General features: G+C 40.9%; 2 protein-coding genes and 1 long non-coding RNA gene across 5 annotated transcripts; 2 read left to right on the forward strand and 1 right to left on the reverse strand.

The window, feature by feature from the left end:
* The first annotated feature begins 1075 nt into the window (after window positions 1-1075).
* On the forward strand, window positions 1076-6348 carry LOC118367460 (uncharacterized). Its single transcript, XR_004822115.2, has 3 exons — window positions 1076-1438; window positions 3185-3237; window positions 4155-6348. It is a non-coding gene; the product is annotated as an uncharacterized LOC118367460 (long non-coding RNA).
* Window positions 6349-6484: 136 nt separating this feature from the next.
* On the reverse strand, window positions 6485-10203 carry LOC118367459 (type-4 ice-structuring protein LS-12-like). 2 transcript variants are annotated; one of them, XM_035750963.1, is made up of 4 exons: window positions 10146-10203; window positions 7638-7706; window positions 7219-7336; window positions 6485-6897 (listed from the first exon to the last, which is right to left on the reverse strand). In XM_035750963.1, exons 1-4 carry the CDS (start codon window positions 10156-10158, stop codon window positions 6624-6626), a joined length of 474 nt encoding a protein of 157 aa, XP_035606856.1. In that variant the 5' UTR covers window positions 10159-10203; the 3' UTR covers window positions 6485-6623. The 2 variants fall into 2 exon arrangements, with proteins under 2 accessions (XP_035606856.1, XP_035606857.1); XM_035750964.1 differs by lacking the exon at window positions 10146-10203 and adding an exon at window positions 8062-8150.
* Window positions 10204-10222: 19 nt separating this feature from the next.
* Window positions 10223-13918, forward strand: LOC118367458 (RNA-binding protein 8A-like). 2 transcript variants are annotated; one of them, XM_035750961.2, is made up of 6 exons: window positions 10223-10376; window positions 11170-11229; window positions 11367-11444; window positions 11662-11798; window positions 12992-13128; window positions 13388-13918. In XM_035750961.2, exons 1-6 carry the CDS (start codon window positions 10229-10231, stop codon window positions 13434-13436), a joined length of 609 nt encoding a protein of 202 aa, XP_035606854.1. In that variant the 5' UTR covers window positions 10223-10228; the 3' UTR covers window positions 13437-13918. The 2 variants fall into 2 exon arrangements, with proteins under 2 accessions (XP_035606854.1, XP_035606855.1); XM_035750962.2 differs by having other exon boundaries at window positions 10238-10370.
* Window positions 13919-23654: the final 9736 nt, after the last annotated feature.

Below are 23654 nucleotides of genomic sequence, written 5' to 3' on the forward strand. Positions count from 1 at the left end.
TATTTTATTATATATATATATATTTTTTTTGCCAAAGTAGTATGGCACACCTGTACCAAACTTGGGTTAAATACCTTGCTCAAGGGCACATTAACAGATTTTTCACCATGTCGGCTAAGAAATGCAAACCAGCGACCTTTCTGTTACTGGCCCAAAAGCTCTAACCGCTAGGCTACCAGACCATTGTTTACTAGCATACAGTAGCTGGCCCCATTGTTGCAAATAGATATTAGAACCATCTTGTCTTAACCTTTGTCATCTTCAACCTAGACCCATGCCAAGAAGTAAAAGGAAGTGTACCTTTCAATCTATGCTGTCATTTGTTGAGTCAACTCAACTGACATTACAACAAATACATTCCATTGCATATTATTATTATTATTATTATATTATTGCATGAGCCTCATCAGTCAGCATAATTTAAATGAACATTCTAGATTACTATGGCAATCCAGCATCAGTTCATAGAACATTAAAAATTACCATGGGAATTATTGCATCACAATACCAGGCAGCCATTGCGAGTCTACCCTTGAGTTGACCAGGTTTAGAGCTACCAACCTTGTTCTATTCATTCTATTTCTACATTGCTGGCTGCCTGCGTCTACTTTTCAAAATGGTACTGTAATTTCACAAAGTGGTATTTCAGCATTGAAGAGACCGAAAATAACAGGAGGATCAGACAATTGGGAAAAATATGTTTCATTTGGTCATTTGTTTCTGAAGAAATTCACAGAAAATGGCAACTACTGTGAAAACAAATATTCTGCATTTTTGCATGGTGACTATATATGTGTGAAAATATATAATGCTGCTACATATGTACTGTATAGTATTGCATTACATTATTAAAGAAAGAAAGAAAGAAAGAAAGAAAGAAAGAAAGAAAGAAAGAAAGAAAGAAAGAAAGAAAGAAAGAAAGAAAATAATGTGCTGTAGAGCAACTCAAAGTGGAAGGAAGGACTTTTATGTTGAAAGGCTTTCAGAGCAGATTTTCAGTGATGTCATTTTTACACAATTCCCTTGAATAGGCTAGCACCTGTGTGCATGGGGGTTGTCTGTCTGTCAGCTTTGAGTAAAAAACATATCCCATGCCAGCAAAAACATATCCATCAGTATTCCCCACTGCCCATTGAGACAGCCTGTGTCCTTACTCCTTAGAGACCAAAGCATACAGCACTCTTCTTAAAGACAAGGCGTTTGGAACTGTAGATATTGGATTGGCCCCCACTTTTTACAGCCCAAAACCATCTTGAAGTGTGGCTTCCATGTAGTGTTTTCTTATTTTCCTCTCTTTTCTAAAATTTTTGTCCAATTCTGAAGTGCTTTTCAGGCTCCCATAATAGCCCACCGTTTCTTTTCTATCAGGGTTCGCTGTTTTTCACACGCAGATCAAGCCCGTCTGGATGACCCTTCTAGGTGCCTAAATTGAAACATGGTGAGTACCTTCCATTTTGCTAATGGGCAGAATGTAGTCCTGTCATTATGTGGGTGCATACAGATGTATGTATGATTTATGATCTTGACATGTCATGATTTTAAATGGTATATTTGATCATGTTAACCTGCTCTCTACCTGCATAATCAAAGTCAATTATGGTTTGTCTCTGAGCCAGTGCATTATATCTCTATGCACTATATGCTTCTGGGTTATCTAGTATCCTTCAGCTTATACTCATTGGATTTGATAGATACAAATCTGCATGTCTAACTAGCTCTCCTTTGATTATTAAGGAAGAGTGCATGGACATCATGGGCATAGAATTGTCCTAAAGACTATAGACACACAGAGCATGTTATCAAAGGCACACACACACACACACACACACACACACACACACACACACACACACACACACACACACACACACACACACACACACACACACACACACACACACACACACACACACACACACACACACACACACACACACACACACACACACACACACACACACACACACACACACACACACACACACACACACACACACACACACACACACACACACACACACACACACACTCCTTGTGTAGTGAAATTATACCAATCTATCACACACACAACACTCCTTGTGTAGTGAAATTATACCAATCTATTTATTTGTAACCCAGAACGTAAATATTGTGTAATTTGGTCAGCTGCGTGATTACAAATACCCTCGACATTCTGGAAATGAATTTTGCACTGTAGGGAGTCTTTTTCCAAATCACTCACCAGCCTACAGTAACAGATGTTTTGGGGGGAATAATACAATATGTACATACTACACAATACCTTGATGTTCCAAATATTCAGTGGGCAACAACAAGAGTTAAGGGAAGAAAATACATGTTGTTGTGATTATAATAGTTATTAATAATTGACAGAACATAGTCAAATAAATAAATTAATCATCACATCATTGCACAAACATGACCATTTGCTTTTGTTATGCTATTCATGTCTATATTCCCAGTATAAAAAACTGAATTGGAGCTCAAAAATACAATTGAAATCCAACTTTATGCACACGTTATTGAAACAGATCAATTCAAAGGGAACCTCAAAGACACAGCTTATCTTTAGGGTTTCCCTCTATGCCTAACTTACAGGGCAGTAACTGCATGTGCCAACCTTTGTGGCACACAGTGTGCCCTGATACCCAGTTATCACTGGGGCTTATCACTGGCTCTCCATCCAGCTGGTGTGCCCATCTACATCACCCTGGCCTTGTCCTTCCACTACCACCCCAGGGTCTTAGAGGCTGTAGAGCAAGGTGGCACCACCACCAACTGTCTCTTTAACACTACAGAAACAACATCTGTTAAGGATCATGTCCCTCATACGCCTTCATAACCCACTGATATGAAGCCTGTGTTACCAAATGTATTAAAGCAGTTCTAAAATGTTCGGTGAGTTTATGAAAAATGATGTGATGCACCACGACGAGACATGCAGTCATTAGTTAATGGTCTGATAAACATCTGCACTGCTGCTGCTGCTTCTTAACAGTGGTCGCTAGAACATTTGATATCTGATGTTGACTGATACGTTTATGTTATGAGTACAGAAGTCAGACAGACATATGGTGGACATATGTTATACAAACAGCTCAGAGGCAATCCCTGGTTACCCCATAGTCGAGATTTGAATTAGGTTTAATATGGTTCATATATGTTATTTTATGTTCACTACAAGGAGGCAACGTTGCAGAACTGACAAGACATCTGGCCATATCAAAATGAGCAGAGGTATAAAACTTATAATGTCATTTTTATTTTTTACTTTCTGTCATACGCTTCTTTGATTGCAAGTAAGGGCACTTGATAAGTTGTCTTCATTAAATCTTCTATTACAAGGAGAAGGTCACCTAGAACTGGCATTACCTCGTTCAAATGCCTTTAGCCTTCAGCCTGAAGGTTGTTGTGATGTATAGAGATTAGTTCAGCTGGAAGGAGGCTGAGGTTCCCTGAAAATATGCTTCAGTTCTTTAAACATTAGCTAAAGGAGGCCACCTTGAGTACATATTGTAGCCTGGCAACTGAATAGGCAAGGGTACAGTAAAGTGAAGCTCGATGAGATCATGCTATCAAATTACTTAGCATAGTATATTCAAGGGGGGCATAGGCCTACTTATTGTTTACACTTAGATGCACTGCCATCATGCTAATAATGAGACTATAAGGAGATAAAGTACACATATTATTCTTTCCCAAATCAGACTCAACGTTGACTTGATGAATGATTATTTGATTCTTTGGGTTGCTACAGCACACCCAATGTGTCTCTATGTGAGTTTTAAATAAAGCATGCAGCCTTTCATCTTAAGAGTCCATAGCTGTGTGGAAGACTAGTGATTTTGTTGTTATGTGTCAAAATTGACAACAAGTCATGGTCTACCTCATTGCTTTGAGACAAAAAAAAACTAATATGCAGGTCCCATATCAACACTTATTTAATAGTTATTTTTAAAGGATGTACAACTTTCTCCAGATTGCAACCATCTCTCCATTATGATGTACTGTCATTTTTTTTGTTGGCTATTTAAAATGGAGATATCTGTATGTAGGCAGGCCTAAATTCAAGTTACAATATCTGGGAAGCTGTAGCCTGGGCTGAACAAACACCATTGCCTCATTCCTTAACTCTTTGTCTCGTTCATTTTCAGACCCATTCACCCTTTTCCATTGACTTTCCAAAGCAATGAGGGTATGGAAGGGACTGCAGAGATTTTTGAGAGTGATGTTTTCCATCTTCCCGCGCTGCCAGTTGAGAGGACAAAATTCGAAAGACAGGTAGGCCTACACCAAATTTAAATTAGGTAAACTTCAATAAAATTTCCGTCTAAAACTGCAACCCTTTTTATTTAGGCTATTGTATCAATGATGATGAATATGAAACCATAAACTAACATTACGGATGCACGGACAACAATCTAGTCTAGTCTACCTGAAATGGGAGGGATCAGCGTCCCAAATGTCCATTCCGGCACGCTGGTTGGTTGAAAGGAGAGCATTTGTTTACGACGACGACGATGATGATGAAGAAGAAGGTGGTGGTGGTGATATAGAAAGCAACAGTGATGACGTCTTTTTGTAGGCATTAACTCTGCCATGGTTCGTTGAACAAAGCCTAAGGGAAAATGAATGGAGTTTTTGTATGGTTTTTGGATAAACACCGAAAATAAGATCTGTGGTAAACACAGGCTGAGGAGATGTTATACAGTTTTGTTCTACGAGGTCATCTTAATCAGCTTACATCACTTTTTGTGAATTTTTAAAAATGTATGTAACTTCAAAAAACATAACGCACATAAAGGATTTGTAATTCATAAAGATCATGATAACTGACTGATACCTCATAGAACAAAACGTATAAAATCTCATAAACCTGTTTTAACCACATACCTTATTTTCGGCATTTATTCCAAAACCCTATACTTTCCCCATTAATTTTGCCCATAGTAATGGTCACCAGATGTCAATCATTAGTTTTTTAGGACTACAAACTGTCGAGCTCTGTGGGATTAGAGTTTAAGAATGTAATGGTGATGTCGTGATGATGATTAGGCCTATGAATTGCACTATTAAAAAAATATATATTATTATTTTGACCCCCTTCAGTTACGTGGTAGGCTATTCCTCGGAAGTCACTCATGTCAGGCTTCTCGGATACACAACTATGCTGCGCGGCTGTCAGCGTTGCGGTCTCATTCAACACTGGAGACTTTGGCGCCATCCCTGCGGACACCACTTCTGCCGTGAGTGCATGGATCAGATCATAGATGATGGTTTCCGCGACATCGAGGGGCTTGGCTCAAGTCCCTGTCCACAGTGTAAATCAGTTATAGCCTATTAAATGTGTAATCGTGACTGTATGTTAGTGCCTTTTTCTGACTTTGTGTAACCTTTTCTTTTTCCATGCACTTTGTAGTCCCTGCATGTCTCTATTGCCCAGGCAATTCAACAGAACTATGATATCATCAAGACAAAGGACAAGCAATACTACTTCACCACTTATCTAGTCAGTCAGATCAGATTTTCATTGTAATCTTTTTGACATTCTATTCTATGCATTAATGAGTGTGTGTAGTATGACAAGGTTACAATCAATGACATGAATATATCTTAATATAACAATCTAAATTTAGCTGATGCTAAACTCCATCCAATACAAACGACTATTTAAGAATATTAACAACTCAGGCAAGGTGGGGGAGAAACTGATTGCATGTAATCATGTACATTTAATCTGATTACAACTAAAAGTAGTTCCAGCTAAAATTGTGTAATCAGGTTACAGATACTTTGAAAAACTAGATGATTACTCCTTGGATTACTTGCTTGCGACAAAATACATTAACACTTTTCCTTTCCTCAATGACATTCAATTCAGCCTTGAAAAAAAGGGCAAATTTAGTTTGTTCCACCTGAGTCTGACCACAAATTAGAGACCACTATGATGACACACCAAATGCGTTTGATGGATCCTTTTTGGCTTCTAATGCCTCTTAAGGGGAAAGTAATCTAAAAGTAACTGAAATTAATAAGATTACATTACTGAGTATGGGTAATCCAAAATTACTGATTACAATTTTGGACAGGTAACTAGTAACTGTAACGGATTATATTTAGTAAGTAAACTACCCAACTCTGCTTATAGGCTATATGATAGAGTGGCCCAAAGGTCAGTATATCAAAACAACACTTCCCATCAAATTCCGCCCAGAAATGTATCTAATTTCAACCCCATAATTTGACCTTTAACCTTCATTAAATTACACAGCAGTACACAGTGTATTAATTTAATCTGCAATGTGCCCATGTTTTTTTTTTTTTAACCTTTATTTAACTAGGCAAGTCAGTTAAGAACAAATTATTATCTTCAATGACGGCCTAGGAACGGTGGGTTAACTGCCTGTTCAGGGGCAGAACGACAGCTCGGGGGTTTGAACCCTAGTGGTAGCCTAGTGGGGAAAATAATCACAGACAAAATGGCCACCTTTCAAGCCCTTTATTGGTGAAATTTCAGCATAATTTCAAGATGATGTCAAGAGAAGGAGTGAGCTGGACTTGACCCAGGTGAAACAGACAGAGTGGAGATGGTTTTTCCTTTCTATGGGGATGTAACGTTAGCTTTACTGGGGGGGGAGGAGAGCCTTGGTTTGGTCAACCACGGTCTGGAAGAGCTGCTCCATCTGGGCCTGCAGGTCATCAGCCAGAGGCTTGAACTGGGCCTGCATCTTGTCGACCAGAGGCATGAACTGGGCCTGCAGGTTATCAGCCATGGGACGCACCTGCTTCTCGATGTCACTGACGAAGGGCTTCATCTGCTCCTGGATCTTCTCAGCATGCTCCTGGATCTTGTCGGTCAGAGGTGTGATCTGAGTCTTACCCTCCTCCAGGTAACCCCTATGGGTAGAGAGACACACTGAGAGAGACGTTTTCCAACAGCTGTAGGCTCAGGGAGCAAGCTAGCTTTAAAGCCGACTGTATGGGACTGATGTGAAAACAGACATGTTTAAGATGCAATATCCCTGTCAAGTACAATGTTACGAATAAATCAAATGAATAGTAACAATTTGAATGACTTCATATCTTAAACGTGAAGAGATTCAACTCCATACAGAGTTGATGGTACTTATTTTGTTGATCTGCAATAGAATCTCCCCTCAAGAGAAGTATTCTATTATTTTATAATATATTGGAAGAGTGTGGTGGTCAGTGACGTACTGAGCCTGGCTGATCAGCTCATGAGACTTCACTGTCTCAATGGCGTCCTGGAAGTACTTGGTGAGAGTCTCGATCTCAGCAGGGATGTCACGCTTCACCAGGGAACCGGACTCACAGCCTGTCATACGCACACACAGAAAACACACTTAGTTACACACACAGTATTGTGTTTATAACGCACAGTATTAATTCAATCTGAAAACAAGGATGGATGTAGTTATGATTAAAGAGGTTATAGATTAGCAGAGGAGTAAAGGGCTTGATTTTCAAATAAATATTTATCCTCTGAATTACCTTGTTTATCAGTTATGTGTTACTCAATTACTATTCATGAGTAGTAATAAGTATATATGCAGATAAGATAGAAAGTCATAAAGATTTTTCTTTGTTGCGGAACAATTTATGTAATGGATTCTTACCAATGGCCAGCACAACAACAAGGGCAGCGACGAGAGAGAATTTCATGATTGCTGATGGGCAAGGTGGATCTACACAGAAGAGGAGACGAGGATTAGGACGACAACAGGGAGTTTCAGATGCAACATCGTACACTACATGACAATTGACACTCAAAAGATATTCTGTTCACCTTCAGAAGTTGCACTTATCCTTGGTGAAACCAGGTAAATGTGATGAAACTCTGACCACATTAAGATCGCAGTAGAAATTGGCATCATATTTAACCTTGTAGTCATAATGAAAACTTTACAGTACTTTGATGTATCTCTCTTGAGGTTACTACACTAACAAAAAGACACACAATACATATGAGGCTAATCTTTAAGTGTTAAACCAATATACTGAGGCATTGGGATCAGACAGAGAAAACCATGGAAGACTTACCTTTACTTCTGGGGGTTCTTGGACCTAACGGTACCTTGTGTCTGGGGCCAAGGGTTTTTTATAGCTCCTGCTGGACAAAAGGGGCCTGGCCCAAATCTTATTGGCTACAACATGTAAGGGAGTGACCTGAGGTGGAATGTGCAAATGTGTAGCGTTGGCTGATGAACCTTGATGTGGTGCCTGTCCCAATAAAGACACAAAGTCCAAGTGTGGGGACTGATTGGGTTTGAGATAAGGTGCTTAAGTTGCCTCATTTCATTTTCCCTCATTTGTTTCCAATGTTTTGGGGTTTTATTAACTTATTTTCTTAAGGATTGGCAGAGCTAGCATTTTTATAGAAAAATAACGTTGATTTGGGGGAAGTAACTCTCAGCAACACAAATGAGAAAAGCTTGGTAGTGTGCGTGTTAACCAGGGTTGGGGTCCATTCGAATTGAAGGCTATAAGTTCTAGTCTGGCTAATACCAGTAAACTGAAATTCCAATTCACAACAATTGAAAAAGGGCCTCTGTTGTCAATGAGTTCTCAATCAACTGAAAAGGGGATGCTGTTTATGTCAAAAGGTTTGGGGATTTTAAATTCAAATCACTTCCTGAATTGACTGACTTCAATTTGAATTGACCTCTTCTGAAGAGCTAGTCTTTATTATACAGCCATTAAACGCACATTAGAAAAAGACTGATGGTAACACGACTGACAACACCTTTTCTACTTTCCAGGTTGGACGTTCCATCAGCCATTGCCTCACTGCACATTACTAGTGTTACAGTATCAGCCAGAAACATAGAGGGCCTCAGATAAACCCATCACATCAGGGGAATGGTAGATACATTGCTTGTATAGGAACTTGTTATTGCTGAGGACATCTATTTCAGTAATAATGTGAAACTAATGGTAATTGCATTGTTTTATGGTTTGGTTACAATCAGTTAGAATCAGCAAAAGAGCTGACATTTCCTATTCAGTTTGTAGATTGAGAACATAGATACTGGCATGTGCTCCTATAGTCACATGCTATTAATGTGGTCAATGTCCATTTTTTTTCTGTACTGTTGGATTTTACTACTGGGTACTGGGTAATCTAAAGTAATGATGATACATATTATCATTCATACATACAGCAAGAATGATCCTCTGACATACTGTAAATAAATTGCACATTGCATGAATGAATATAGAAAGACCCTTCATTAAGACAGAAAATATGTAATATGACTTCATTCATTATTTTGAATCTCTCCTAGGAATGTAATTATCTCAGCAAATTAGATTGGCTGGACCAGAGATCCCAATGTGACATGTACCCTAGATGTTGATTGAGCAATTTCTCATAAATATCACCCTCCGACTCGTGGATAAAGTACTTTTTGTATTTCCAAGTTCTTTCATTATTTTTCCATCTCTGCATCTTTCTTTGTATGGAGTCTATGATTCACCACAGGGAATGGGAAAAGATTGTGCTGAGGTACTTTCAGCAACTTTTTTTTTTACAGAAAGGCATAGCCTATTTTGTTGAGGAAGATCTTTCTCTCTAGGTATCTGGCAGCTTGGTGGATCGTGGACGCAGTCAGCATAACTCACCTCTAGCCAAGTAACCTAACATCACAAGGTTATGTGATGTATGAATTTTTATGATGACCTTTTCCCAAGGTGCTGAGCCTGCTCAAATAATTTACATTTAAGTCATTCAGCAGATGCTCTTACACAGTGCGACTTACAGGAGCAATTGGGGTTAAGTGCCTTGCTCAAGAGCACAACGAAATTTGTTCAGCCAGTCAGCTCATTTACTGGCCCAATACTCTTAACCGCTAGGCTACCTGCCATTTAAATCTGTGAAATTCAACTAATAAATTGAAACTAACTGACACAAATAATTCGATGTGAACAATACACGCCCATACCCATATATTAACTTATTTCACATTTCTAGTTATAATATATTGGATTATATTTATACGCTTTCTATAGCGTCTCTGATAACAGCGGTCTGTCTATTCATTAGTCGGATTCCGTTAACAGAAACCGTTTACTGTTTACTCTAGAAACCAAAGGGAAACAAACATAACAAACAGAAAGGGACCAACCTGCATTTGTCATATAGAAATTCTAATTTCCGTTGCAAAACGTTTAGCAAAAGACGAAACGTTTTGAAATCGTAATCCAACTAATGAATACACACCAGGCAGGGATGCTTCCCGGATATCGTCAACGTTCACGCGCATCAGCGCAAAAAACAGGAGCTAACAACATGGCGGACGTACTAGATCTTCATGAAGCGGGAGGCGAGGACTTTGCTATGGATGAGGATGGTGATGGTAAAATTTATGAAACAGTGGTTCTGTGTTTTTTGTGTGCTTGCTATGGACTCGCTAATACAGCGTATTTGGGCAGTTTTCGACTAACTGAGTGAATATTATCCGTAAATCGTGGATGCGTGTTGGCTGTTGGGCCTAGTTGCAACCATCCAAACATGCTGGTTGGCTTATGTAGTGTAATACCTTTTTGAATTGTGCTTATGTCGTTTGAAAAATATGTGTTAGCTAGTGAATGTGTACAGTTGCCACTCTTCCAGTTACTGAATGTTTGGCATTGTTAAAAGATGGCGAGTAGATTGCGCTAACGCATTTGCAAGCTATCCGGCTAACACAAGTGGTAGCTAGGTAGGCAGTTCATTTGTTTGGAAACTGCGAGATCAGGGTTAATAACTCACCAGCTACATAATCAGCATTTCTTCTGTCGACTATTGTAACCCGATGGCGATAAGCGTGTGAGCTACTGAACGTTAGCTAAACTAGCTTAGCTAATTTACTAGCTAAAGTTACACCATTCTAAAATGAACGTATGATAGCTAACATTAACGTTAGCTAACACCCTTTCAACTTGTATGTGACCAAGCAAGCTAATTAATTTGTTTGTCAACTGTGAGGTCACGGTAATAACTTGTCAACTAACGTAGTTATTAGATATTTATTTCTGTCGAGTTAGCTACTGTAGCTAGCTGTCTTAAAAACGCGTTGGGCTATTCATTAGTTAGGTATGCTCTAGCTAAGTCGGTGTGTCTGTACTTTCAGTTCACTAACGTGTGTCTGTAATGTCTTCATTCCCCAGACAGCATCCACAAGTTAAAAGAGAAGGCAAAGAGGAGAAAGGGACGAGGTTTTGGTTCAGGTGAGTTACCACACTGTAGTTCTGACTCCTAACCTGGCTGTATTCTGCTTCTCCGAATTCTCAATAGTGTAGGACAGTGTACAATTGTATGTTTGGGGTGGGATGCATGATTCCCTTTGTTCTCTGTGCTGTGCTAGAGGAGGGAGCGAGGTCCAGAGTGAGAGAGGACTATGATACAGTGGAGCAGGATGGAGACGAGCCAGGTCCTCAGAGATGTAAGTGCCATAATGAATTTAGGGTGGACATTCTTTTGTCAGTCACTTCTGAATGGGGGGTTGATTTGAAACTGTGTTTTTGTACATCGTTCCAAGTTTTAAAATGCTCATAACAATTTCAGTTTAATTTAAATATTGTGTTATAGCAAGTGGTAACCCTAGTTAACCATAGAGGCAGTGATTTAATTAACACAGACATGTTTTTTGATTCTCTCAGCTGTGGAGGGTTGGATCCTTTTCGTGACTGGGGTACATGAAGAGGCAACTGAGGAGGACATCCACGACAAGTTCGCAGAGTTTGGAGAGATCAAGAACCTACATCTGAACCTGGACCGAAGAACAGGTTACCTCAAGGTTAGGCCGAATCCCCATGTCTACACAGCACATTTTAATTTGGGGTTTGTTGCTTGGCCAGTTTTGCCAGGGTTAATTTGCCTGGCTAATATTGAGTTTCATAATTGTGTAATTTGTTGTGCACTGCTCTTAAGCCACAATGTGGCAGCATTACACTGAACATGGGCAAAAGACAATGTGTGTTTTTGTTGAAATTGTTACTTTCTTTACTGCAAAGCAGACAAAATTATAGGGTGGTGTAAAGTAGGTTTTTGGGCGGTGTCTTTATATTTTTGACCACTTTTACTCCACTACATTTCTAAAGAAAAGATGTACATTTTCCTTGACACAAGTATTTGCTACATTTCAAATGCTCAAGCTGGACTGACTTATGGTCCAATTCACACAGCTATCAATAATAACGCGTCACCACTACCGCCTCATCTGACGAACTCACTAAACACACATACTGCATTTGTAAATTAAGTCTTGTTTGCTCCGAGAGAAAAAAGGTGCAGTCTTTATGTATAGCATTTACTTTTACTGAAGTATGATAATTATGTACTTTTCCCACTAGTGTACATTTAAAACAAGAGACGTTTAGACTTACTGAAGTAGTATTTTACTGGGTGACTTTTACTTGAGTCATTTTCTATTAAGATATCTTTACTTTTTCCCCAAGTATGACAATTGAGTACTTTTTCCATCACTGAAATTCTGTTATTGTTGTTAATCAATTGAAGCACTGTTTAATTTAGGATTTGACAAGCATTCTCCTCATCCGTTTTTGCCATTCCAGTATCTGTACAGTCATTAACTGGTTATTAAGTGTGGTGTGGTTGGAATATAGTAGGCCATTGAATTCCACAACACTTCCTGCAGCTGCACATCTCAACCTTAGGCATCACACGTTCAGGGAATCCAATGGGCTGCATTAGCTACCTAGCATGGCGACGCAAAAGCCTGTTTAATTAAGAACTAGCTGCATTTCGATCACCTCGATCTGCCATTTTACATTGTGGGATAATTAGGAATACAGCAACACCTGCCATTTCTGTATTGCAGTATGTTTTCCTGTCCTTTTTAGTCTGGGTTGACAGAGGTACTCGTGTTGACCTGCGACCGTTACGACAAGAAGGGTAAGCCCTTCTCGTCGTAATATTAAGACTAGAATTTGACTTTCTCATGGATTTGCTCATTAATTCCTTTCACAGGGTTATGCGCTGGTGGAGTATGAGACATACAAAGAAGCCCAGGCAGCCATGGAAGGGTTGAATGGCCAGGACATGATGGGCCAGCCTATCAGTGTGGACTGGGGCTTTGTCAGAGGACCACCCAAGAGCAAGAGGAGGTGAGTGTCGTAGAGTGAGCGGTAGTCTACTGTGGAGGGTAACTGTAGGGGTTTGGAGCTGTGAGAACACTTGAAACATAAACCCAGTTCACATTTTAAGTATAAGATGACTTGTTTGGGTCTAATATGAAGAGGGGAACAGAATGGGTGCAGAGGCATGACTTGAATGGGGGAGAAAAGAGAAATGACTGATTTCAAGTGTAAATTTGACATGTTGTAAATTATTTTGTTGAGTTAACCCTCCCTCTGTTCCACACAGGAGTGGTGGACGGAGACGCAGCAGGAGTCCAGACAGGAGACGACGTTGATTCCCCACATCTGCTCTTGAAAGGGTTATTTTAATTTTATTACATTTGCATTCTGTAATAGCGTTAACGTTACTGATGTCTATGGTAATTAACTGTTTAATTGCAAATGGCCCTGACAAGTGTCCTTTAGAGCCAAAATGATTAGTTGTTCCAGCAAAATGACAGGGTTGCCAACTTTTTTTTTTTTTTCACTGAAACAAGCACCAAATACGCTGATCAGTGAAACTTTTTTTTGCATCAACAACAAACTGTTTTAAAGTAGTGGTATGTGTTTTCTTATGGATCCCTCTATTCTGTTTCAAGGTTTAATTTGGTTATGTTCTGGGCCATGTTTCCCAAAAGCATATTAAGGCTAAGTTCATTGTTAGAACCATAGGATCCTTGGTTTTCATGATGAACTTAGCCTTAAGATGCTTTTGGAAATCTGGGCATTTGTGTGGCCTTTTTTTATGTATTACATGGGAATAAAACATTTAAGTGAATCATGTGTGCCATGGTCATTGTTTTGTTACGATGTTACAAATGTTTTAATTTCTCTATATTTGTGTGTACACTGAACAAAAGTATAAACGCAACATGTAAAGTGTTGGTTCCATGAACTGAATTTAAAGATCCCAGAAACTGTCCATTTGCACAAAATGTATTTCTCTCAAATGTTACTCACAAAATTTTTCTTGCCAAGATAATCCATCCACCTGACAGGTGGGGTGTATCAAGAAGCTGATTAAACAGCTGATGATCATTACACAGATGCATCTTGTGCTGGGGACAGAAGGTCACTCTAAAATATGCAGTTATGTCACACAACACAATGCCACAGATGTATCAAGTTGAGGTAGTGTGCAATTAGCATGCTGACTGCAAGAATGTTGCCAGACAATTTAATGTTAATTTCTACCATAAGCTGCTCCAATGTTGTTGTTAGAGAATTTGGCAGTGTGTCAACCTATTTTTTTTTTAAAGATATCTGTGACCAACATATGTGTAGGCGTTACTACAGTCCCTTGTTCGAATCCAGGCTGTATCACATCTGGCTGTGATTGGGAGTCCCATAGGGTGGTGCACAATTGGCCCAGCGTTGGCCGGGGTAGGCAGTCATTGTAAATAAGAATTTGTTCTTAAACTGACTTGCCTCGTTAAAGGTTAAATAAAATCTGTATTCCCATGTGAAATTCATAGATTTGAGTCTAATTTATTTATTGACTGATGTCCTTATATGAACTGTAAGTCATTGAATGTGGCATTTATTTTTGTTCAGTTTGTACACTGCTCAAAAAAATAAAGGGAACACTTAAACAACACAATGTACCGGTAACTCAGTCAATCACACTTGTGTGAAATCAAACTGAAGCAACACTGATTGACAAATTTCACATGCTGTTGTGCAAATGGAATAGACAACAGGTGGAAATTATAGGCAATTAGCAAGACACCCCCAATAAAGGAGGGGTTCTGCAGGTGGTGACCACAGACCACTTCCCAGTTCCTATGCTTCCTGGCTGATGTTTTGGTCACTTTTGAATGCTGGCGGTGCTTTCACTCTAGTGGTAGCATGAGACGGAGTTTACAACTCACACAAGTGGCTCAGGTAGTGCAGCTCATCCAGGATGGCACATCAATGCGGGCTGTGGCAAGAAGGTTTGCTGTGTCTGTCAGTGTAGTGTCCAGAGCATAGAGGCGCTACCAGGAGACAGGCCAGTACATTAGGAGATGTGGAGGAGGGCAACAACCCAGCAGCAGGACCGCTACCTCTGCCTTTGTGCGAGGAGGAGCACTGCCAGAGCCAGCAAAATGTGCATGTGTCTGCTCAAACGGTCAGAAACAGACTCCATGAGGGTAAATGTAATGAGGGCCCAACGTCCACAGGTAGGGGTTGTGCTTATACAGCCCAACACTGTGCAGGACGTTTGGCATTTGCCAGAGAACACCAAGATTGGCAAATTCGCCACTGGTGCCCTGTGCTCTTCACAGATGAAAGCAGGTTCACACTGAGCACATGTGACAGAGTCCGGAGACGCCGTGGAGAACGTTCTGCTGCCTGCAACATCCTCCAGCATGACCGGTTTGGTGGTGGGTCAGTCATGGTGTGGGGTGGCATTTCTTTGGGGGGCTGCACAGCCCTCCATGTGCTCGCCAGAGGTAGTGTGACTGCCATTAGGTACCGAGATGAGATCCTCAGACCGCTTGTGAGACCATATGCTGGTGCAGTTGGCCCTGGGTTCCTCCTAATGCAAGACAATGCTAGACCTCATGTGGCTGGAGTGTCAGCAGTTCCTGCAAGAGGAAGGCAATTGATGCTATGGTCTGGCCCGCCCGTTCTACAGACCTGAATCCAATTGAGCACATCTGGGACATCATGTCTCGCTCTGTCCAGGAGTTGGCGGATGCTTTAGTCCAAGTCTGGGAGGAGATCCCTCAGGAGACCATCCGTCACCTCATCAGGAGCATGCCCAGGCGTTCTAGGGAGGTCATACAGGCACGTGGAGGCCACACACACTACTGAGCCTCATTTTGACTTGTTTTAAGAACATTACATCAAAGTTGGATTCGCCTGTAGTGTTGTTTTCCACTTTAATTTTGAGTGTGACTCCTAATCCAGACCTCCATGGGTTGATAAATTTGATTTCCATGGATACTTTTTGTGTGATTTTGTTGTCAGCACTTTCAACTATGTAAAGAAAAAAGTATTTAATAAGAATATTTCATTCATTCAGATCTAGGATGTGTTATTTTAGTGTTCCCTTTATTTTTTTGAGCAGTGTATGCATATTTAGAAACTGGGTGGTTCGAGCCCTGAATTCTGATTGGCTGACAGCTGTGGTATACCATGGGTATGACAAAACATTTATTTTTAACTGCTCTAATTACATTGGTAACCAGTTTATAATAGCAATGAGGCACCTCGGGGGTGTGTGGTATATTGGCCATATACCACACCCCCTCGTGCCTTATTGCTTAAGTTTTTCACAGGAGGTTGGTGGCACTTGTGATAATTACTGGAGCAGAATTAGTGGAATGGTATCAAACACATGGTTTTCAGGTGTTTGTCATTCAATTTGCTCCGTTCCGGCCATTATTATGAGCCATTCTCCCCCCAGCAGCCTCCTGTGGGGTATGTATGTACAGTATATGTATATAAACCTATCAACCTTTATGCAAGATAATGAAATGTACAGGTACAGTGCCTTCAGAAAGTATTCATACCCCTTCGAGTTATTCCACATTTTGTTACAGCCTGAATTCAAAATAATACTTTTGTTCTCCTCACCCATCTATACACAATACCCCATAATGACAAATTGGAGACATGTTTTAGAAATCTTTGCTAATTTAAGTATTTACTCCCCTGGTCAATAGTTTGTTGAAGCACCTTTGGTGGCGATTACATCTTTGAGTTGTCTTGGGTATGTCTATCAGATTTGCACATCTAGAATGGATTTTCTCCCACTCTTTCTTGCAGATTTTCTCCAGCTCTGTTAAGTTAAATGGGGAGTGGCGGTGAACAGCAGTCTTCAAGACTTTCAATGGGATCCACGTTTAGGTTTTGGCTGGGCCACTCAAGAACTCACATTCTTGTTCTTTAGCCAATCCAGCATTGCTTTGGCTGTGTGGTTAGGGTCCTTGTCCTGTTGAGATGCAAATCTTTGCCCCAGTCTAAGGTCATTTGTACTCTGAAGCAGGTTCTCATCAAGGATTTGCCTGTATTTGGCTTCATTCATTGTTCCCTCTACCCTAACCAGTCCCCTAGTCCCTGCCACTGAAAAACATCCCCACAGCTTGATGATGCTACCACCATGCTTCACGGTAGGGATGGTGTTAGACAGGTGATGAGCTGTGCCTCGTTTTCTCCAGACATAGTGCTTTGCATTCAGGTCAAAGAGTTCAATTTGTCTTATGATCTCAGTCTTTCGAGTGCCTTTTTTCAAACTACAGGGGCCTCATAACAGTTATGTAAATTTCACAATAAATATTTGCTTGCGCCATTTTTGAAAAGTCAGTGCAGATACAAATATTGACATTTATAAACTTGGCACACATCATACATAGGCATGTTTCCTTTATAATAAAACAGCCTGCGTGAACTAGCATTAGTTAGATGAAACGGCACAGCAATACTGCAGCCCATACTGTCAAATACAGTATGTTACATAAACTACCGGCCTATTTACTGTGTTGGCAGAATGTTTTAATCTTTATCAGTAATTTATGCTGTATCTGGAAAAGGAATGTATGCGTTTCTTAAAGTGAAAACCATGGCAAATTGTCGTGGACCTGTCAGCAGATCGTTTGATTTCAACAATGTTTTGCATCGACTTTTCCACCAAACCTAAATAAAATAGGACGAACTTGTGTGTTTTTGTTCAAGTTTACTTTTTTATTTATATTATATAGTAGGCCTACTATTGATATTCATTACTGCATTGTTGGGAAAGAGCAAGCAAGAAAGGCCTTTCACTGTACTTCTGCACATGACAATGTAAACTTGATACATAGGCCTACTTCAATGTAAAATATAAAATTCAACTGTATACCGGCATTATAAACTGCACTTCTTATGATATTGCAAAACTTGAAATACATATAGCCTATATATTTACTAGGCTACTAGGTCAAATTAAATCAGAGATGCACACGGTAATTTGTTGTATGGGTCCTTCGGGAATATGAACCCATCATGGCCAGAAAAAGTGAGGAATATCTTTTCAATGGTTGTGAAAATAAAATAAATAAGGACAATATTGCCGTATAATCATTTTAGATTCTAAAAGTGAAATCTAAAACAAGAATGGTTGCTTTCTTGTTAATCGGTTAAACCCCTTTTTTAAAAAGCTTTTCATCATATCCCACATTTGCACAAAATACTTACTTTCCAAGTTTGCATGGAGGTTTGCAAATTCTGTACATACAGTATGCACGGTATATTAATGAGGCCCCTGGCGTGCTGTCATGTGTCTTTTTCTCAGGAGTGCTTTCCATCTGGCCGCTCTCCCATAAAGCCCAGATTGGTGAAGTACTGTAGAGACGGTTGTCCTTCTGGCAGGTTCTCCCATCTCAGCCAATGAATTCTGTAGTTCTGTCAGAGTGGACATTGGATTCTTGGTCACCTCCCTCACCAAGGCCGGTCTTGCCTGGTTGCTCAGTCTGGTCTGACGGCCTGCTCTAGGCAGAGTCTGGGTAGTTCCATATTTGTTCTATTTCCAACGATGGAGACCACTGTTGTTTTATACCCATCCCCAGTTATATGCCTTATCCTTGTCAATCTTTGTGGGGCAAACCACTTTTTTTTTTTGATGTATGACAGCAAAGCCACTACACAACACTAAACAATACATTAATTGCACTGTAATGGTGACTAACGGTGCCCACAAACTGTTAGGGCCAACATAAAGCTGTACCCAACAGCAGAGTCCCAACAGCAGAGTCCCAACAGCAGGGTCCCAACAGCAGGGTCCCAACAGCAGGGTCCAAACACCTTACCACTTCTACACCTGGCTATCAGCGGAGCCTTGTCTGGCAGTGAAACAGTTCATTCAGCCTCATTTACTGCCTTTAAAAAAAACATAGATGATATGGCTGACTTGCTTAAATAAATTGTGGTTTCTACTCACAATAGAGAAGTACAAACTATGGCATAAGGGGATGACGAGAGGATAAGAAGCAATCCGTCATTTCGATTAAGACATTAATGAGTGAGCTAGGACGGACGTAGTCGATATAACTATTTGTTCAGCACTTTTAAATGTACAGTGACCGAATTCAGCACATGGGCCCTATTCTCCCCGTACACCAAGCCAGAACCATAGGATAAATAAAGGGGGCATGTAATCAGACAATGAAAGCTCTTACACTATTCTATGACATATCTATAAAACAGGCTATAGAAAAAATGTGCAGCAACAAGTCTGAACAGTAGGCTAAGTTATGAGGGGAAAAGGAACCAAATGATTAGGGTGGGGCACATGGGCTACTAACAGCTTACTACACAAAATACACTTAGTATTACTTTCTTAGCTACAGTATACATATCTCCCTGGCATATTACATCACTTAAGCAGCAGCATATAAGATATTTTTGGACTCACCTTGTTGTGCTGTGCTCACTTGAATAGGAAGGTGGCGCGGCAGTCCATCGTGGGCAAATTGTGTCATCAAACTTTGTCATCAATATCTGGCATTCTCTGGATTTATGGTGCTTTCAAGACAACTGGGAACTCTGAAAAAAACAAGGTTGAAACATGATGTCAGTGATCTTCAGGTCAGAGCTCTAGAAAGAGACCTGAGTTCCCAACTTGCAATTTCGAGTTGGATGACCGTTCAAAACGTATTTTTCCAGTCTGTACTCATTTTCTTCCGAGTTTCCAGTTGAGAGTTTGCAGTTGTTGAGCTGGGTTGACAGCATGGCAAATGTTGAATGTTTATAATTCTAAGCTTGGAAAAGAGACCCTTAAACCCAGACTTGGACCACACACCCACTCCCATGAATAGCAGGCTAGTGATTGCTTTGCAATGCTTGCAGTTAGCCACTGATTCCTTCCAAACCACTCATTGTTGAATTTGCGATTTCTAACATGTTGTGTAGTGTTTATGTCCAATGGCCGATGAGCACCGATACGTTTTATCTATAGTTTCTCTTCATTATTTCTCTTCATATGACAAGGATTGAAAAGTATGTGCTAGTAGATTGTCGACTTGATTCATGATGATGACTGCTAGCTAAGATTTTGAAAGTGTGATGTTGACATGATCAGTCCAATCAAAGCTACAGTAGATATAACTTTATTTGACATAATTGTATCTGTGGCCAATGACCTTGAGCCTTCTTGGATGGGCACTTCTAATGTAACTCTATGGCAGCAACCAAGGGGCTTGAATTTTTTAGCTCCACCTGTAGATTTTGCAGCGACATGGTGTCCCCATGAGTGACAGAACAATGAGCAAAAAACGGCGCAACTAGAGAACATTACCAACTCCTACACTTCGTATTTTCTGCTGGCTGCCCCACCACCACAGAAAGCACTGAGCTAGGCTGAAACACCTGTGTTTTGGAGCTGCCTTACTCAAGAAAGCAAAAAAGAGACCATGTTTGTATGCGGCTTTATTAACTCACCTGCCCTGAATGACGGGTCGCCACTGGCCTCATCACAATTCTATGTTGGACATCTACAGACAGTTCCTTGAACGTTATGGTATAGATACTGCTCTGACTTGCGCTTCTTCATCGTCTTTGGGATTGGGTTGGCAGGTCGCATCCAACTTTTAGGTGCAGGTGGAGTGTGGGGCCAGTCACAGACTACCTACATGAACGTCCGGTAATACAGATTGGGAAAATAGGAAAATTACCCTGCCAACTTTAACCCTCACTAAAAACAACACCACCCTATTCCACTACTTAACCCTATCTGATCCTGCTAGAGGCCAACAGCCTGGGAGAACAGTACATTACCACTCAATACCCCCTGCAAATCTTCAGCAGTAATACTTTGCAATCAAATCAAAGTTTATTTGTCACGTGAGCCAAATACAACAGGTGTAGATCTTACAGTGAAATGCTTACTTTCAAGCCCTTAACCAACAGATATTAGGTAAACAATAGATAAGTAAAGAAATGTGGGGTGGTGACGGCACACAATGCATAGTCCGGGTAGACATTTGATTAGCTTCGGGGTAAAAGCTGTTGTGAAGCGTTTTGGTCCTAGACTTGGCACTCCGGTACCGCTTGCCATGTGGTAGCAGAGAGAACAGTGTGGCTGAAGTCTTTGACAATTTTTAGGGCCTTCCTCTGACACCTCTTGGTATAGAAGGTCCTGGTTGCCAAGCATCTTAGCCCCAGTGATGTACTAGGCCGTACGCACTACCCTCTGTAGTGCCTTGCGGTCGGAGGCTGGGCAGTTGCCGTACCAGGCAGTGATGCAACCAGTGCGCTCGATGTTGCAGCTGTAGAACCTTTTGAGGATCTGAGGACCCATGACAAATCTTTTTAGTTTCCTGAGGGGGGAATATGCTTTGTTGTGCCCTCTTCACGACTGTCTTGGTGTGTTTGGACCATTCTAGTTTGTTTGTGATGTGGACAGCAAGGAACTTGAAGCTCTCAACCTGCTCCACTGCAGCCCCCTCGATGAGAATGGGGGAGTGCTCGGTCCTCCTTTTCCAGTAGTCCACAATCATCTCCTTTGTCTTGATCACATTGAGGGAAAGGTTGTTATCCCAAGTACTTCTCTGCAGCTGCCACCACACAACTATTTTCTGTGACTTACGTTCCATTTATGCAGTACAGTTGACAACCATGGCTATGAATGCTAAAAAACCCACCTTACTGAAGCACATATTATTCCCAGCCCTCTCCCGATTGGGTCCTTTCAGGATCCCTCACCCTGTACCCATCTTCCTCTACCACTGTTTTTGCTGCTTCAGTGTGCACACACACAGTCTGTACTACTCTGAACCTGGCAACCTCAACCTATCTTTCTCTCACTGGACACATCTGATCACCAGCCCCATGGGCACCCCCACAGCTTACTTTACTTTCTCCACCGATACTTCACATTCTTTTATCTCATTACCCACTGCGCACTTCTTACATCTAGGAATCTCCCTCCTGCTGCAACATGACCATTAGCTTGTCACCTAAAACACTGTACTATTTTTGGAATAAAAGCTCTCATGAGATAACTAACACATCCTAACTTGACCTTGTCAGGCAAAGACTCTGCCTCAAAACTCAGCAGGTCAGACAACGTCTTCTGTTTCCCCATGCTCTCCACCGGGTCTGCGTCGCACCAAACGACGGGCATCACAGACACTAGGAATCTTCCATTAAAGCTGATCTTCCTCAACACTTAATGCTACCCACGTTATCACTCCTTTCAACGGTGCCCTGCTCTGAAGAGCAAAGGAAGTCACAGTTATTGTCCCTAGTACCGTAGTCCAGGGCGCCCGCTCCTTCTGGATGTAAGAAACATAATAAAGTCCACTTCGAGTTACTTTCACCAACCTCTTCTCCACCCAACCTGACACCACATATGGATCATCTAGAATACAAGGATCCATTCTCTCCACAAATCTCACTCCCACTGGAACAGAACCATCCCTGTCATCATTGGGACAAGGAACGAATTTTGCCACAGGTGCTTCACCCTCACTCGTCAGGTTCCATCTCTGAGCTACCAGAACACATACCCCTCTTTTTCCACTTGATGGCAACCTTCCTCATAACATTGTTTCCCTCTACACTCACTTCCTTTTCGGCGGTTACCACTGCACCTGCCACCACATTGAATTAATCCTCACTCTTGTCACGTTCAATTTCCTTCTATAGCTCTTCCAAAAGTTCTGTGTGATCCTCTATTCCATATTCTCTCAAAACATGTTACACCTTTCTCCTTTTTTTCTTCTTCACCCACCATCTTCTCCGTCATCATATCTTCCAGAAGGCTTGTGAAATCCCCCACTCCATATTTACTCATAATATGTTCCACTTTCCTCCTTTCTCCTTTCTTTCCTGTCCACCATCTTACAGGTCATCTCGACTCAGCGCCCGGTGGAAACCCTTGTCTTGTCTCAAAATCTTCTGACATTCACTGTCAACTGTGAGACCTTATACAGACAGGGGTGTTTCTTTCTAAATTATGTCCAAACAATTGAATTGGCTACAGGTAGACTCCAATCAAGTTGTAGTGATATCTCAAGGACAATCAAAGGAAATTAGATGCACCTGAGCTCAATTTGGAGTGTCATAGAAAAGGGGTGTGAATACTTATGTAAATTAGATATGAATGTATTTTATTTTCAATACATGTGCAAACACATTTCTAAAAACAGTTTTTAGAAATTGTCATTATTGGGTATTGTGTGTAGATGGGTGAGAAAAATTTAAATGGCATCCGTTTTGAGTTCATGCTGTAACACAACAAAATGTGGAATAGGTCAAGGGGTATGAATACTTTCTGAAGGCACAAGTTTGCACATTAGCAACATCACCCAGATGACCTCATCGAAGGAACAGTTCCCGTCCCATCCATAGCCTTGAATCGATTGCCTGCCTCTCTTTTCTCTGCAGCCAATCGGGGTATGAAGGTTTCCCCCTCTCCCGTTTCCATTTGACGTTAGCTACACTGGGACAGTTCAGTCAAAAAGTATCGTGTGGTCATTGGTGTTTTAGATTGGCAGTCAACTTCTGTCTGTTTTGCGATTGGCAGGCGACATAATTTGGCTACCTCA

This window comes from Oncorhynchus keta, chromosome 34 (genome assembly GCF_023373465.1).
Source record: "Oncorhynchus keta strain PuntledgeMale-10-30-2019 chromosome 34, Oket_V2, whole genome shotgun sequence".
NCBI classification, from domain to species: domain Eukaryota; kingdom Metazoa; phylum Chordata; class Actinopteri; order Salmoniformes; family Salmonidae; genus Oncorhynchus; species Oncorhynchus keta.

Excerpts from the sequence above, each read along its gene's own strand:
- LOC118367459 (XM_035750963.1), bottom strand. Across the intron at positions 7,337-7,637 it reads TGTTGTTGTGCTGGCCATTG|GCTGTGAGTCCGGTTCCCTG; the intron begins GTAAGAATCCAT and ends TGCGTATGACAG. Across the intron at positions 6,898-7,218 it reads GAGCTGATCAGCCAGGCTCA|GGGTTACCTGGAGGAGGGTA; the intron begins GTACGTCACTGA and ends CTCTACCCATAG.
- LOC118367458 (XM_035750961.2), top strand. The coding sequence starts at position 10,229 with ATGAATACACACCAGGCAGGGATGCTTCCCGGATATCGTCAACGTTCA. Across the intron at positions 11,445-11,661 it reads CGAGCCAGGTCCTCAGAGAT|CTGTGGAGGGTTGGATCCTT; the intron begins GTAAGTGCCATA and ends TGATTCTCTCAG. Across the intron at positions 13,129-13,387 it reads CCACCCAAGAGCAAGAGGAG|GAGTGGTGGACGGAGACGCA; the intron begins GTGAGTGTCGTA and ends TGTTCCACACAG.